The sequence below is a fragment of the Tympanuchus pallidicinctus genome, unplaced genomic scaffold (assembly GCF_026119805.1).
Source record: "Tympanuchus pallidicinctus isolate F22 unplaced genomic scaffold, pur_lepc_1.0 scaffold9, whole genome shotgun sequence".
Classification (NCBI taxonomy): Eukaryota; Metazoa; Chordata; class Aves; order Galliformes; family Phasianidae; genus Tympanuchus; species Tympanuchus pallidicinctus.
The window spans coordinates 22676213-22692245 of NW_026294813.1; the positions used below are offsets into that span (position 1 = coordinate 22676213).

The following is a 16033-nucleotide window of genomic DNA, read 5'->3' on the forward strand; positions in this document are numbered from 1 at the left end:
ACTGAAATACTTTAATTGATCCCAGGAAGTCGGGCTCCCAAGTCAATCTGAAGTTTCTAGACACTGGCCTAGAATGCTGTGTTTCCTAAGCTATTCTGTTAGTAGGCCTTCTCTACTTTCAAAGGAAAGATGAAGCACTCAGACGGACCCTAATTGATGACACAGCACTGAAGTGATGGACACACTCTGACCTTGGCATTTTTCTTAGACTGGGATTCAGTAAGGCAACTGCAGAAGGTGTTTTATGATGAAGAACTTTAGATAGTCCCGCTTTCTAGCATTTCATCCCAGCCCAGCACCTGGGCTTTTGATTCCAAACTCCATTTTTGGGAACCTCCCATCTAATCCCAATGCTGAATTCCATGCTGGAAAGCCAAGGGTTGGAAAGCTTCCTTCTCCAGTGATTTGCAGATGCCAAAATGACAAATTTTGACAGGTCCTGTAAAACCTGGGAGGAAACCATCACTGGGAAAAAAGGCAATGATGATATTCATACTGTAGAAAATCCAAGTTAAACCTGTGAATCAGTATTGTTCTCAAATCACACTTGAAATAAGGTGAAGTCTTCTTGTTGCTGAAAGGAAAAGTTCTCCCTAAAGATTTTCTACTTCTCCTTGAAATGAAGAAGATGAAGGCCACGGTTAGGGCTATGTGGGGATGGGTTGGGGTTGGATCTGGTGATCCTGGAAGTCTTTTCCAGGCTCTATGATTCTGTGATTCTACGATTCAGTATTCCCTAGAGGTATGCGAAGATGCTGTTTAGTTTGACTGGTAGAACAGGAAAGGATGAGTTTCACGTGAAACCCCACCTCCACCATCCGAGGGCAGGCAGATAATTGTGATACAGGCTTTAATTAACAGAACCTGTCTATCCTGAGCAGAGTTCATGGACTTTAAAGAAGTTACTCAAATGAAAAAGTTTCTTATTCCAGCACTCCACATCCAACATAGCTGTAAATTGTCACCAGGAGAGTTGTTGGGAGGTTTTATGCAATAACTACTGCTGCACGAACTGAAACTCTGACACTTCCTGATTTGTTCTTTAAATTGCACAGCAGGTCTTATGTAATGTCCACATCAAGTCTCACATTTTTGCATTTAATATGTAAGCTTTACTTAATGAACTGCCTAGACCTAAAAGCTTGCTCCTTGAAGATGACTACTGACAAACCCCTTGGAAGCAAGTGATTCTCCAAAAAAGGAACACCCCACATTTTTTGCATTATTACCCTATGTGACACTGAGTTGAAGTACAGAAGCCCTTATTTCTATCAGGAAGAAGACAGAAAAGCGTAACATCTTGGAAAAAGGCAGCAAAGACCAATTAACAACTCCAACCAAACAGCTTTCACATTTTTCCTTCACACCACCCAAACCCTCCTCTGTGCAGTACAGCATACCAGTGTTTATGCATCACCTCTGACTATATCCTATAACATCAGCTATTTCCTTCACCCTTGCTACTGTATTAGGCAGTAACAACTATGGCACTCACTGCAACAGGTACATCTAAGAGTGTGTTTCTAATGAACTCATCACTGTCATCCAAGAAAATCACTCCCTGCTACAGACCTCACTATGGTGTCTAATTTAATTGAGAAAGCATAGAAACAAACTGAGCAAATATCAACCCTTTACTAGAGCTGTCAACTGCAAAGAAGCCAAATTTAGAAATTCTGCACTGGTTCCTCACTGATTAAATGCTATGGTTCAGCATCTTTGCTAAGAAATTCAGAAACCATCACTGCCTTCCTTCTACACATGGCAGTTTTGCTCCACTTAAAGTACCACTCTGAGCAATTCTGATTCTGATTATGAGCTGAAACTTCACTGAGACAATGGAATCCACAAAAATAACCATGGACTGCACCAAGTTTTCATACTAATCCAAGTGGAAAACTGCTCACTGTTTTGCCTGATAACTCACACTGCAGCCCAAGACCTCTGCCTTTTTGCCTTCAGGGTGGGACTGCTTTGGAAAAGGCCTGTAAAACTTGTGATGATGGTGCACTGCTCTTTGCATGTTGTACTTTCCTAAGTGCTAAGAAGTTCACAGCACAAATTTCAGGTCCCTGACAACACTGATTCCCAACAGGCCCAAACTGTTTTAAGGTTGGGGACGCAGTTGGAAGACTAATGCAGATACACCACCAGCGATGAGACTGCTTCCCGTTCATACTGCACTCAGACTCAGTCTCATCAGCAAATACTTTGAAAATGTATGACAAAGATGTAAGAAAGTGATCGTATTAAAAGAAACAGGACGTGGTTCGTGGGTGTGCTGGGATGGGCTGACGGCTGGACCCGGTGATCTCCAGAGTTTCCTTCCAACTTTAGTGGGTCTATGATTCTGTATTAAATGCTGTTCTTACCACATTCCATCTTCTTGTCAAAGAGCATTCCTCTCAACAAGGGATGTGGGTCCTGCACCCATTCTGATCACACAAGAGCTGATGAGCAGTGCTCAGCTTCCTGCTCATGTTCTGTAAGCACACAGCAGCCACAGCATTAATACTGGAAAATGAGACCTTATAAGTGAGACTGGGAAAAGCTGAAACCCACAGAACATAACTCTAGCAGTTTGTGCACACAGGTACAAATTTAAAAACCAAAATACAATCAACAGATGACATTTTTCAGATTCTGAAGCAAAAAAGTCGTAATAGAAATACGGGGAAAAAATGCATTGTCCAACAAAATCCAATTTCCTGAAGTATTTATGAGGACTCTTCTATTTTGGGACAAAATTGAATTTTGTGTACCCTGGTTTGTTACGCACAGTAGCGACAGACATAGATAAGACGAGAGATGGAGACTCACATAATGGGAAAAACTGCAACTCTTTCTTCAGATGCCAGCTTTTGGTTTCCTCTGCAATGCATATGTCCCTGATTTCTCTACCAGTGCTCTGAATGAGCTGCTGATGGGTAATTTGAAGACTTCTGTTTAGGTTGGTTCTCGTTCTACAAAATGTGACCGTTGGGTTCCTGTTCTGTAGAATGGGTGGTTGGTTCTTATTCTATAGAATAGGAAGGTTGGTTTCTGCTCTACAGAATAGGACGGCTGGTTGTCCTATAGAATGGCAGGTCTGGGTTTTGTTACAGAATGGTTGGTTATAGGATGGTTTGTTCTTGTTCTATAGAATAGGATGGTTTGGTTTTATTCTATAGAACAGGATGGTTGGGTTTCGTTCCACAGAACAGGATGGTGGGATTTTGCTCTACAGAACAGAACAGTTGGTTCTTGTTCTTAGCAATCCAATTAAGATCAAGTGCTTGGGTTATTACGCACATGAATACCCGAGTGCAGCAGACCTTGTACACTACATACCAGTGTTATTTCAAGAAAAATGAGGCAGAACACTGTGTCTTTGGAGATGTCCTATTTTTCACTGGCAGCCCACACTCACTCCGCTTTGGCTCAAGCCTGAGTATGTACAAGAGTTGTACATACCCCACATTTCAATAACACATCTGAATGGCACTAAAAAAAATCCTATACCTCTCCACTCTGGGGGAAAGCAGTGCAACCACATACATCTCCCAGCAGAGCAGGGGATCAGAGAACAGCATGACTGAATGAAGGTCACCTATCAGAGCCTTTTTTCCATAATGAACATTTTAAAATACATTTCCCTGAAGCGGCTTGATGTTTGGTATTTCATTAGCTGATGAGGAATGACTACCAGCTTTTTTCTTTCTTACATTTCTCTGACTTTAAAAAGTTAGGAGAAAAAAAAAAGTTAGCATTGACGTCAATTAAGCAACAACAATAATGAATCAACTTCCCATTGTTGCCTTAAAATTAAAGTTGCAGAGTTAAATGCTCCAAAGGCAGATGCCACGATAATGAATGAAAACTTAGGTCTTCCTTTATCCCAATGGATGCAGGTGTTAATATGCAATTTAATTACACATTTGTGCAACTATAATCACATAGAGTCTTTAAAGTGCTGTATTTTTACCTTCCATATCATGACAAGAATTGTTACTTCCTGTCCAATTTCTGTATTCTTCTTCACTTCATACCAAGAGCATTTTTCAGTGTCACTGGCTGATTGCTTCCAAAGAATTCTACTTTCCTTCACACCATCATTTGGTCCCTTAGCAATTAAATAGTGTGACATTAAAGGTAATAGCCCCACAGCAAGACAGAGGACAGATACATTTTCAGTTGATGAGACTGTGTTAAAAAAAATGATTTTTTCATTATTATTATTTTTTAAAGCAACTGCAACCAACCAAAAACTGAATGGTTACTCCAGATGTGTGCCCATAAAATCAGAAGAAAAGTGGATGAAAACAGGAGGTGAGACATCAAAATCTGCAGTGTTTCACTGATGTCTCACATAGAAAAGAAGTAATATAAAATAATTCCAATTAGCATTAAGTACTGAACAGCCTGGAAGGGTGCAGATTTCTTTCTGTGTCCATTTCCTGCCCTTTACAAGGCTGAATATTTAAAAACAGAATTACTGGGATGTTTGTAACATATGGAAACATACTTCTGGTTTTTAAGCATTACATTTTTCAATCAAAACCTTGCTGGAGAAGCACTAAACATTTGGTTTACGACGTTGCTGAAATACATCGAAGCCACAAAAATAAATTGTGCTCTTTCCAAAAATGCTTTGGAGAACCATTGCACTCCATTTCTCTGTCTGCTGGTGGATGTTTGACAAAGCCCAACACTACAAACCACTGCTTCTTCTGAAAAGCTCTGCACAACCCGTGTGTGTGAAGTACTTGGCCTTCCCCAAACGGGTGAGGCCATCCATGGGTCTGCTCCCAACATTTCCTCCTCTACTTTTTTGGCAGCAGGAAAACCATGTAAAGACCGTATCGATAATGATAAATAAACATAAAAGACAAAGATGTTCTGAAGAATGGTAGTTACTGTTTTTCATCCAAGCATGTCAAAATTCTCCATCACTCTGAACAGAACAAATGTTGTCTTACACAGGAGCAATAAGTGGTATTTACAGAAAGGCTTGTGAGGTCTTTCTTTCTTAATGGTGAGATATTGGACCTACAGCTTGTGCCACGTCCTACCTCAGTCCAAATGCAGCACAAGCAGATGCACAGCAGAAAATCAGTGCACGGGATCCTACTCTTCCTTTTTGCGAGGGATGAAGGGACCGTGTAACAGTGCTCCTCCATTTCTAAACCAAACTCTAGCAATGTCTTTAGCTATGGTCATAGAAGATCCCCTACCCAGCCCACCACTCACTCTGACCATCCCCAGCTGCCATCCATAGTTCTTTAACATCTCCAGGGATGGGGAGTCCACCACCTCCCTGGGCAGCCCATGCCATCTTCTATTTCATGAATGCTCACAGAAGTGGCCTTTTCCAAAACATTTATTCTGAGTACAAACACACAAGTCCTATCGTTTATACCCTTTGCTGCAACAGAGCAGCAGCGTTGAGAGGTCCTACTTGGAATAACATTTAATGCCATCTGTGCACGTAACCCAATAACAGATACCAATAAGCCAACTGTGTAACTCCAAACAAGGAACCAAGAACATCTTCTTGCATTGGCAAAGAGCAATATTATATATTGCAAGAGCAATATATTTGCTCCCATTATCAAAAAGATGCAGTAATGGAAAACTGAAAAAAATAATAGTTGTTCCTACTACTATTAGGAAGTCTAATCGGACTGAACTTCACTAGCACGTTCAGCACAGGATTTTAAGGCAGCTTGTTCTCTCTGTTTAAGGATAATTTACACAGCTTTTTTCTCAGGAAAATTTCCAATTTGTTTTAAGAAAAGAACTGACAAAGATTTGAGACAGAACTGCAGAAATTTGCAATTACTCAGTACAAGAGCTTGCTTTAGATTTGGGTTCTGTTGATGATTTCAGACTATTCTGAAATGACTATTTTTTGATGGTATAAAAATAGGGGAATTATGTAGGAGAAATATTCTTTAAAGTAAAAGTACTTCATTCGCAGGAGGGTATGACTAATATTTAGAAAATGTATTTATAGCCTCTGGCTCAATAATGGAGTGGGGACAGGCATACCCAAGAATAACCTGATATGGAAGGTGTCACTTCTGCCCATGAGCCACTGGCTCAGAGTGATCAAAAAGAAGGTAAGTTGGTACAGGGTTGTCTTCTTACTCAGTACAGCCTAAACTGCTGGAACCCACACCCAAAAACAATACGAAGGGATACTGGTTTACCAGGTATCACACCTCAACAACAGCCTAAAAAACATTTTCTTGTCCAATTGTATTTGAGGTTTGTTAAAGTAGCCAACAAGAAAATCTAAAACAGTACACCAAGATGAATCTGTTCAGTCCATTAACAGTCCATACTCGTTAATGAGGAAGGCTTGGACTGGATATCAGGGGGAAGTTCTTTATGGAGCATCCACAGCCCAGCCACATCTGGGCAGCTGTTCCAGCACCTCACCACTCTCATAGTAAAGAACTTCTCCCTGACATCCAGCCTAAATCTTCCCTCCCTCAACTTCAAACCATTTCCCTGGAGGTGCTCAAGGCAGGTTTGGACAGGGCCTTGGGCAGCCCGGTCTGGTATCAAATGTGGAGGTTGGTGGTCCTGCCTGTGGGGGGTGAGGTTGGAACTTGATGGTCCTTGAGGCTCCTTCCAACCTGGGCCATTTTGTGATTCCGTGATTCTATGACTAATGCAAACAAACAAAAAAACCTTATGAAGTTACTTAATGACATATGGTAATTGAGAAAACAGAGACAAAAATGGCATTGAAGAGACTTGGGCAGTGCTGCTGGTGAAAACTGGGTGGTTTCTGAGTTAGGAGAAAAGAAGTGACTTAGCTTTTCTTTTTCAGTGTTGATGAAATATGGACATATCTCAATTAGGAGTCCTAATTTAGTTTGCTAAGAGTTTTCCATTCTGCCATGGGTGCACTCAATTCTACAGCTCAACAAGTCATACCCATTCTGTCTGCTCACAGAAGTTACCACAAGGCAGTATTTTTACAGACTACCAGCTGAATAACACTAATTGTATCACGCTAACTCCATTATAACTGACCAGTTTATTTGGAAGTGGGCTTAATTTCATTTCTGCATCATTACTGAAGTTATCAGATGATCCCAGGGAAGACGTTCAATTTCTTTGCAGTAGCACACAGTTATTGGAGAGCACTTGTGGCTGCTGGTGGGCCTCTGCCTTAAACTACTGCTTTAGGTAGTTTAAAAATTAATGTGTGCCACGTGCTGGATAGGCTGAAATCACTCATTTATTTCACGTTATCCTTTGTCAAAAAAAGTCAGCAACACGAGACACCAGAGCCTCATCTGCAATCTCAAACTCTTAAACGGAATGATTGGTTTGGTTAGTGTCAGAACAGGAGTTATATGGCAACGTGATGATAGACACACATTGTGGACAAAAGCTTTTAGCCTACAGTTATTAATAATATGCACTTCTAGAACAATGACTTTGCTTTGGATGCTCCACTGCATGCACATAAGGCGCGATGCATTCTTTGGTTCTGTGGCACTACCAGCTTTCTCCACTGTAACTTAACTACATCCAGAAAACACTGAGACTGGGGATTTGTTCTTTTACATTTATGAGAGCCAATCCTGCAGCTCACAGACGTGATTTAACTACTCTTCAGCAATCTCAAATTCCTAAGATAAAAATGGAGACCTCTCTTGTACAAGTCCATTTCTTCCCAGGGAGGAAAGGAAATAGGGAAACCTTTCAACATCTCCCTGTGTACAGGAAGGAGATTAGTTTGGCTCTCTGCTAAAGAACCTAAAACGAAGGATTATTTCAGAAGAACTCACAGCTTTGAAGATAATCAACTGCAATAACAAGATACGAGTTACAAAAAAATCCTTTTTCTTGAAAGCACTTTGGTAATAGTGCTTTTTAATAACCTTCTTAATGGCCGCATTAGAAGGACCCCAACTGAAGTCATTCATCCCACATAAAACAAACATTGCTTTTTCTTCTTAGCTGTGTTTTACAAGCTGCATTATTTCCAGATGACGCTGGAGGGGCCCAAGAGTTTCAAGAATTAATGCTTAAGCACACAGCTGCTTTCTATTTACCATGTAAATTGAGGATAAATCAAAGAGGAATCTAAATATTGGGCTTCATTTGGTCCATTACAGAGCACTGACTGAGGAGGATACGAAAAAGAAATAGAAAAATCTCATCACACAAATGCAAAGTTTACTTCTCGTTACTAAAACCAGGGAATCATAGACTCGCAGAATGGCCTGGGTTGCAAAGGAGCACAGTGCCCATCCAGTTCCAACCCCCTGCTGCGTGCAGGTCACCAACCAGCAGCCCAGGCTGCCCAGAGCCACATCCAGCCTGGCCCTGAATGCCTGCAGGGATGGGGCATCCACAGCCTCCTTGGGCAACCTGTTCCTGACGTGTGCAGAATTCCACGGCTCCATGTAACACTGCTCTGCTCAGCAGGTAACGTTAACGAGGTTGGGAAGGAGCCAGGGAAGGAATCACTGCACAACCACACACTGCTACTGCAAACACGGCTTGCTGCATCCACATTCTGCATGTTTTCCCTTTGGAAACACGCACTCGTTTCTATACCCAACTAACACAGAATCAACAAATTCGGGACAGAGTTTAAAGGATGGCTCTTCAGACATTTAGAGGAATGCGTTTGTGAGCACTATGGAAAGTCCAACTGCACTGCATTGCTTCCATTGCTGACAACTTTGTGAGTTGTGGTGTTTTAGAGATAGCCCTGTATGGGAAACAAAGATATCGGCACAAAATGGGTAATTGCTAGAATTTTTCCTTATTTCTTTTAGCTTCATCCGGATGGAGTTTGGGCTCCATTGCCACAAAGCCCCGGCTCCTGTGTTGTGTTAGACGATGCTGAAACAAGTGCAGAAACCTAATTAAAACTATGGTGCCCAATACACACCAAAGCCCCAAGGGATGATGCACGTCAAGCTATTTGAAACTGAAATTGTTCCTACCACTGACTTTTCCTCTTTCTTTTCTTTCTTTTCTTTACGCTCATGCCTTAAAAACTGAAATCGGGAGAAACCACTGATACACACACCTACGTAACTTTTCTTTATATGAAAAGAAGCAACATTCTCCTACTTTCCTTGTTAAGTTAAATTTTGTGGACTGTGCTTTCATTGAACCTAAAAAAGCCATAAACAAAATGGAGTGGATTCTTCTTTTTATTGGAGACTGGTGGAGATACTTAAGGACAGGGGAAACTTGACAGAAATGTATTCCACAGCTGTAGTTGTTGCTACGAAAATAAAGCTCTCGTCCTTCCTCTGACTTCTTCCTGCACATGAATTGCACTGCACACAGCTCATAGGGGCTTTCTGCCTCACAGACCATGAACTTGGTCTAGCCTTACAATGAAATAATTTGTCTTTTCTTACTAAAGCCCAGGAAACCTCAGCAAGAACAATCAGCTGGGTCAGTTCCTTATTGGGGTTCACAGCAAAAATACCCACAGCTTTGCTGTATGCCAGAGGGCTATGAAGAGGTGCAGTGCCATGAGGAGCTGCAGGGTCATGAGGGGCTGTAGGGCCAAGAGGGGCTCTAGGGCCAAGAGGTTTCCTCTCCCCTCCTCTCTTCCAGCCCACAGCATACACAAGACAACCCCAAGAAATATGGCGATGGGGGATCCCACATTTTTACAACTATCACAGATCAACAGGTATTAGGTCAAAAATCTTGCATTTACATTAAATAGCTAGCTATGGCAGAAACATCACTTCTGCTCAAACTGAGAAATTAGGATTTCTTTTGCTCTATGCTTGGACAGTGCTCAAATAGAGATAGAAAAAGAGAAAATCCTTCAGCCAACATAGAATCCAGGACTCCAGTCCATGATGTTATCTCAGTGTCCAGCTCCTTCGCTCCTCATGTTCCTTACAGCATTCTTGCAGTAATATAAATGCAAACAAACAACTGTTCTTACAAACAACATGAACACAAGCTTTCAGAAGCAGAATGTCCTTCAGCAAATGACATCTTGCTGCCAATGTTATTTAGACAACTGACAGTGCCTTACACTAAGTTGCCATGTGAGCAATTTGGAAAAAAGGCATGCATGGGAGCATGCATTTTTCTCCCAAAATACAGGCAGTAAACTTCTGTGATTTTATTATCCCCTAAAGCAACCTTTCCAGCTGCTGCCCTTCTCCTCCCCTGCCTCCTGCCCTACATCATAAAAAGGAGAAAGGGAGTTCTTCCTCAGCAGTGCTTCACAAAGGGAAGTTTTCAGCTGTATCCACCAGTGAGGGGATGGGCTGATGGTTGGACTTGATGATCTTAGTGGTCTTTTCCAACCTTAATGATTCTATGAAGTCTATGAAGTCAGTGTTAAAGGCATCTGCCCTATTCTCAAGATATCTGGACAGGACTTGGTTGACCAAAAGCTCACGGTGTCTCTGAGCTTGGTGACTGCAGACTCTTGTGTGACACTGCACAGAATGAAGTGAGCTTGGATGTGCAGCTATTAAAGCCATCGCCTCTACCAGCACAGCCTCCCTTTGCCTGGAAGCCCACAACTTTTCAGGGCAGATCAGTGAAGTGCCACGAGACCAAAGGAGGAGTCAGAATGCGCAGCAGTGTAATTGCTTGAGCTAGAAGCTGGCAGGAAATGGAGGTTAATCACCTCTGAGCAATGCAGCCCCAGAGCCTTATCAATCCCGGCAATCAGGAACACTGAACTCATCCCAAATATGTGACTCCTCACAGCTGTGGCCCTACATCATCAAATCCTCCTCAAGTTACCCACACGCACTGGGTAAGGGCATTCCCATGTTCATGCTGTTGCAGATGGAGGAGCTTTAAGCAGAGTGGGTCACCTTACAGGAGAAACAGCAGCGGCATCCCCTGCCCCAAACACAGAGCAGAGAGAGGGTCTTGCTGAGACCAAAGCTGCTGACAAATGGAGGGTCAGCTCGTGGGACAAGAACCACAGCCCTGCAATCAGCAGTGCTGCAAGGAGCTCCGTGTGAATTAAGGCATCATCATGCAGACAGAATACACTGATCTGCTCCATGAATTACAGAATGCTTCCAGTTTTCATGGTAGTGTCAGCAACAGCAACTAGACGACAGAGGTTAAGAAACCTGGGTAGTTAAACTCATGTTATCAAACTGGAGTTTTGAGAACTCTAGTTACTGATGTAATTTTACATCAAATTACCTTTCTTGGTACTCATGTGCTAGAGCACTATGATACGTCATGTATCAGAGAGCCATGTCCTGGAATACAAGTCAACATCCGAAATAAAAAAGCTGTTGCATTTTCAACCTCAAAAATTGGGAGCAACCGATAGAACAGGACAACTCTTTTAGACAGTATTACAGAGAAACTTCAAAGGAGTAGAAACCAAAGACACTTGGGTAATACAAAAAAATATTATTTGGATCCTTGGAAGAACCCTCGTTCCACTGAAGGTAGAGATTTTCCAAAAGCCCATGCAATTAAATCACAGAGTTGTTGCCTATTCGTGGCACTGGCTTAGCAAACTGAAAGGAGTGCTGTATGCATACAGTGCCTAGAACATACTGATGTGGCCCATGGATGCAGTATCCATCAGGGGCTCACCGGGAATTTTCAACCATTTTCAGGCATTTTAACACACTGTAGATGCCAAAGCCTTGTTCTTAAAAATGTTTCTAACTGTATGATTTTAATACCCTTCAATATAAGCAGCTTGAAAACTCCACACTGACAGGGTGTCTCCCAGCTCTCAGGAGCTGCTGTTTTGTTTTGCCATTTGTGTCTTTTTTTTTTCAGACATTACATCATTTATGCAGGTTCTTGTGCGTTGGAGTTAGTGGTTACTGAGCTGTCACACGTTTTGATAAATCTTTGCAGATTTATGGTTGTACCTCTCATATTTTGGAGCATCTACTGCAACAGTGAAGCTCGATACTTACATAGTCAGGAAGTGGAGACTCATTGGAATCCAGGGAACCTCTCAAGGACTGCGTGGCTTGTTCCAGCACTTTGTTGTGCTTTTTAGACAGCAGAGAAAATAAACTGGAGGAGAAAGAAAAAAAGAAACATTGACATAAAGTCACAATAATGGTCTGAAATAGACAAAGCAATCAGAAGAGGTGGTCTACTACGCGCTCTAACGTGAATGTGGAGAGTTTTTAAACACATGTATAATAGTTACATGTATTATCTATATAGACACATCTGAGTTAAGCAGCAGTGGAATTCGAACTGGAGCTATTCTATAAAATAAATTATATAAAGACCATCATATGTTTACTAATACATACTGTTTTCAAATTCATCTCGGCTTAAGTTCAGGAACAAAGCATTACATAGCTTTATAAATAACCTGTGGCAAATCAGAGGTCCATACGCACACAGAGAAATAAATGTTATTTCATGCATCATGAAAAAAACAACACTCGTAGCAATGGCCTTTTTCCAAATCCTACTTGTTTGACTTCATAAGCATTCCCACGTCGTTGAGATGGACAAGACAGAACCGAATACTCAGAATCAAAGGTGAGCATTCAGGACCTCATCGGGCTCTCCTAGGAGTACTCTATGGGTTCTCTGAGGATTTAAAAACTGTTCTGATGAAAATAAAAGCAACCACCAACAACATTTATTCATGCCCAAAAGTGCATTGCTCCATGGGGGTTGGTGACATTACTCTTGGGACACGGCATCAGCAGCAGACTCTGTGCTCACCAGATTCAGTTAGAAAGGATTCAAGTCAGTATGATAAATAAAGTGGCTAATTACTGCCTCAGTGTGATACTCCTGACAGCCACTGCCTCTTTGAACAGGAGGACAACTTCAGTGCTCTCAGAAAGCTTTTCTGCTTAAAGAAATGATGGTAAGGATTTGAGGAAGCCCTCTGTTTTCAACTTCAAATATAACACTGATGTCAAGACCCTTGCAGCCTTAGGCAGGAGATACTGATAGCAGATCACAGTGCTTGTTCTCCCTCCTTGCCAGCCAAGAGTTAGAGGAGAAAGCTTTTCCAGCACTTCTCAGAGGAAATACCTTGCTTCTGAAGCCCAGATCTTCTACCTTGAGAGGCAACTCAATAAATTCCACCATTTCTTGACACCTTTTCAGTCAGACACTTCTTAGAGCAGAATAACAGCCTGCAGCACTGAAGACATCCCACTAACCCCCACAGGAGCCCTTTGGGGTGTCACATCATCCCCAAGTTCAGCCAACGTCTCCTAGGGCCAGGAACAGCTGACCAGTGACGTTGGTGGTAAACCCTGCTGGGATGGTGATAAGCTCAGCTGGACTGATAGGGAAGGAATGCCCAGTGACATTACAGAACAAGTGTGTAAGGGCTGAGAAACATTTGGTGTTGTTAGGATAACGTGATGTACTTGACCTCATGAACGCTGGAATCGTAGTTTTTCCTTCATGCTGTCTAAGAAAGCCCTCACCAGAGGAATAAATCAAATGATGGAAACCTCGAATGATGGATTCCTGGAATCACAGAATCCTAGAATGGTTGTGTTGGAATACCTGGGACAAAAGTCAGCCCTCCACTAATTCACAACTATTAGCCAAAATCACCAACTACAAATGAAACAGGGAAGAAGCAATGCAGAAGTAACTCAATAACAGGATTTCCATCTTCTATTGCATTCAACTATTGCATTCACAGACTGAAATGCTTGCTCTAATCAAAATCTGGATTTGCAGACCCGTCCCTCCGCTGCACAGCAGTGCTGCTTTTAGGTAGGCTCAGATTTCAGAGATGCTACCATCAGCACCATCTAGTGCTGTGGAGATGGAACAATCAGTTAAAGCCAACCTGGTGATGCTCACTGGGGATGCAGCAAGGTTAAACCTGGGGTCTGTCTGCTCCAGAAGCTTATTCCTCAAAAAAGACGATGACAGACTTGTATGAAAAAGGATGTCCAGCAAGCAGCATTTTTCACCAAAACGAATAAAGCGTTTTGGCTTTGCGTGCAATGTAGATATAAAACAAAACACTGGCATCAGATTTTGAATATTCAGTCAATCTGACGAGAAGAATGCTCACACATCAGTAGTCTGCATTGAACTGGAACAACAAAGAGCAAATTCATCTTCTCTGGCAGAATGAAGAAAAATGGGAAAAAGAAGGAGAAAGAAACAAAGAACAGTTCTTTATATCTTATTTTTGCTTCTTTTTTTTTTTTTTAATTAAGTGCAATGTCAGTAAACCCTGAGTGGCTGGGCTCTACGTCTGAGCAGTGAGGGGGTGAGCTCTGCTATACATTGTCTTTGCTCTGGGGCTTCCCCTTGCCAAGTTTTGCTTTCTTGCCACAGCTCATTGACTTTGCAGCTGTGCTGAAGCACTTCTTTGTGGGAACGTCGCCCAGAATGCCAATATTGGGGTTAAAATAGCCAGTCTTCTTCCTCACCAATGGCTTATCCTTTGGAGAGAGCACCCCAACATGTTTATCAAGTATCAGCACAGCATTACTTAGAGCCACCAGAAGTCATTTCACAAAGTTTAACTCATGGAGGTCTCTGATCATGGTCAAACGTTGCCTTCTAAAGACTTGGTTTGTGACGGTCACATCCTCAGTGTATGGAAGGCTTAGGGGTTATTTTTGATCATTAAGGCATGAAAAATGGAATTAAAAACTGGAAAAAACGCTTTACGTAAGATCAAATTGTTCTCCTCCCCATTATTGGGTAAGTGGGAAACCAGTGGCAATTCATGCACAGGTGGGCATTAACGTCTCCAAAGCTGGTACAGATCCCAGATCAGCAAATCGCATTGTGGGGAAGCTGAGCCAACAAGGACGACTTTGAGCTGAAGGAAAACCTCAACACAGAGTCACAGAATCATTCAGGTTGGGAACGGCTTACGAGGTCCCCAACCCTGACTCACCCCACCATGCCCACTGACCATGTCCCCAAGTGCCACATCCCCATGGTTCTTGAACGTCTCGTTCTTCTGATCTTGGGAATTATGAAACCACTGATTTCTTAACTCCTTCTACAAAGATGAAACATTTCTAGTTAATTTAACACAAGGCTGAACCTCACCCACTAAGTGATTACAGACTTAATAGTAATGGCTGCTTAAATGCAAGTGATTTGATTATGTGCTATTTGCACACACAATAAAATTCAAACCAGTAATATATGAACTTAACACTTTCAAAAAGTCAGTTCCAAGCAGCCTGTGGATTCAAAAAATGCAAATAATGGGAACTCACTGAACAGCTTTCCTCTTGGTCCAGCAAAGCCACAAGCCAACAATCAATAAAAAATCCTAAGCATCTGCAATTTCTGCAGCAAATCTAATTTACAGCAGATTGAAGTGGCTTACAAACTCTGTTTCTCACGTATATAAAAAAAATTGCATGAATGTATAAAATGAAGCTTTTAAAACAGTTAATAAAAGATAACGGAATTAAACTTTAAGGTTCAAGGTAAATCTGAAGACAGTATTTGCCAGAAATTGGCTCAAGGAGGGAAAAGAAACAAAAATGATGATTAAGTTTAAATACCATGATATTTTAATGCATATAAAGGACAAAATAAACAGACTATTATTACTGCGTTAGCAGTCGAAAACAACAGATCTCTAAAGAACAATGCCAAAAAAAAGGGCATATGTCCCTTAATCGCTTCCATTACACAAAGAACAAAAGGTCATACGCATTCAGAAATGGCAAGCAAGTTATTTGCAGCAAAACAGTGACAGAACAGCTCATAAAGCCAGACAATTAAGCAGACGGTCCTGTTAACTCCAAAATACAGGAGTAAAGCAAAATGTGCTGTAGATCTCCTTGAGGCCTCCCACTAATTATAGTTTTAAGCAGGAGGGAGAGCCACTTCTTTACATGGTTTGATAGTACAGGACAAGGATGAATGGCTTTAAACTAAAAGAGGGGAGATGTGCAGCTCCCACAGCGGGGTGTTGGAAACAGGGGATCTCTGAGGTCCTCTGCACCCAAGGTTAGTCTGTGATTCTGTGCCCCAACACAACTACGTGCGAGTGCATAATAATGGAACAGCAGTCATGAGATTCATTCTAAACAGGCCTTGCCAAGCTCATTCAGCAACG

At 41.8% G+C, this 16033-nt stretch overlaps 1 protein-coding gene across 5 annotated transcripts in view; it reads right to left on the reverse strand.

The window, feature by feature from the left end:
- The window catches only part of DYM (dymeclin), a 150073-nt gene that overhangs the window by 29513 nt on the left and 104527 nt on the right, over positions 1–16033 (reverse strand). For all 5 annotated transcript variants that reach the window (XM_052670060.1, XM_052670065.1, XM_052670061.1 and 2 more), the window contains one exon: positions 11907–12009. In XM_052670060.1, coding sequence (XP_052526020.1) covers positions 11907–12009 — 103 coding nt within the window. The remainder of the gene's footprint in view (positions 1–11906; positions 12010–16033) is intronic.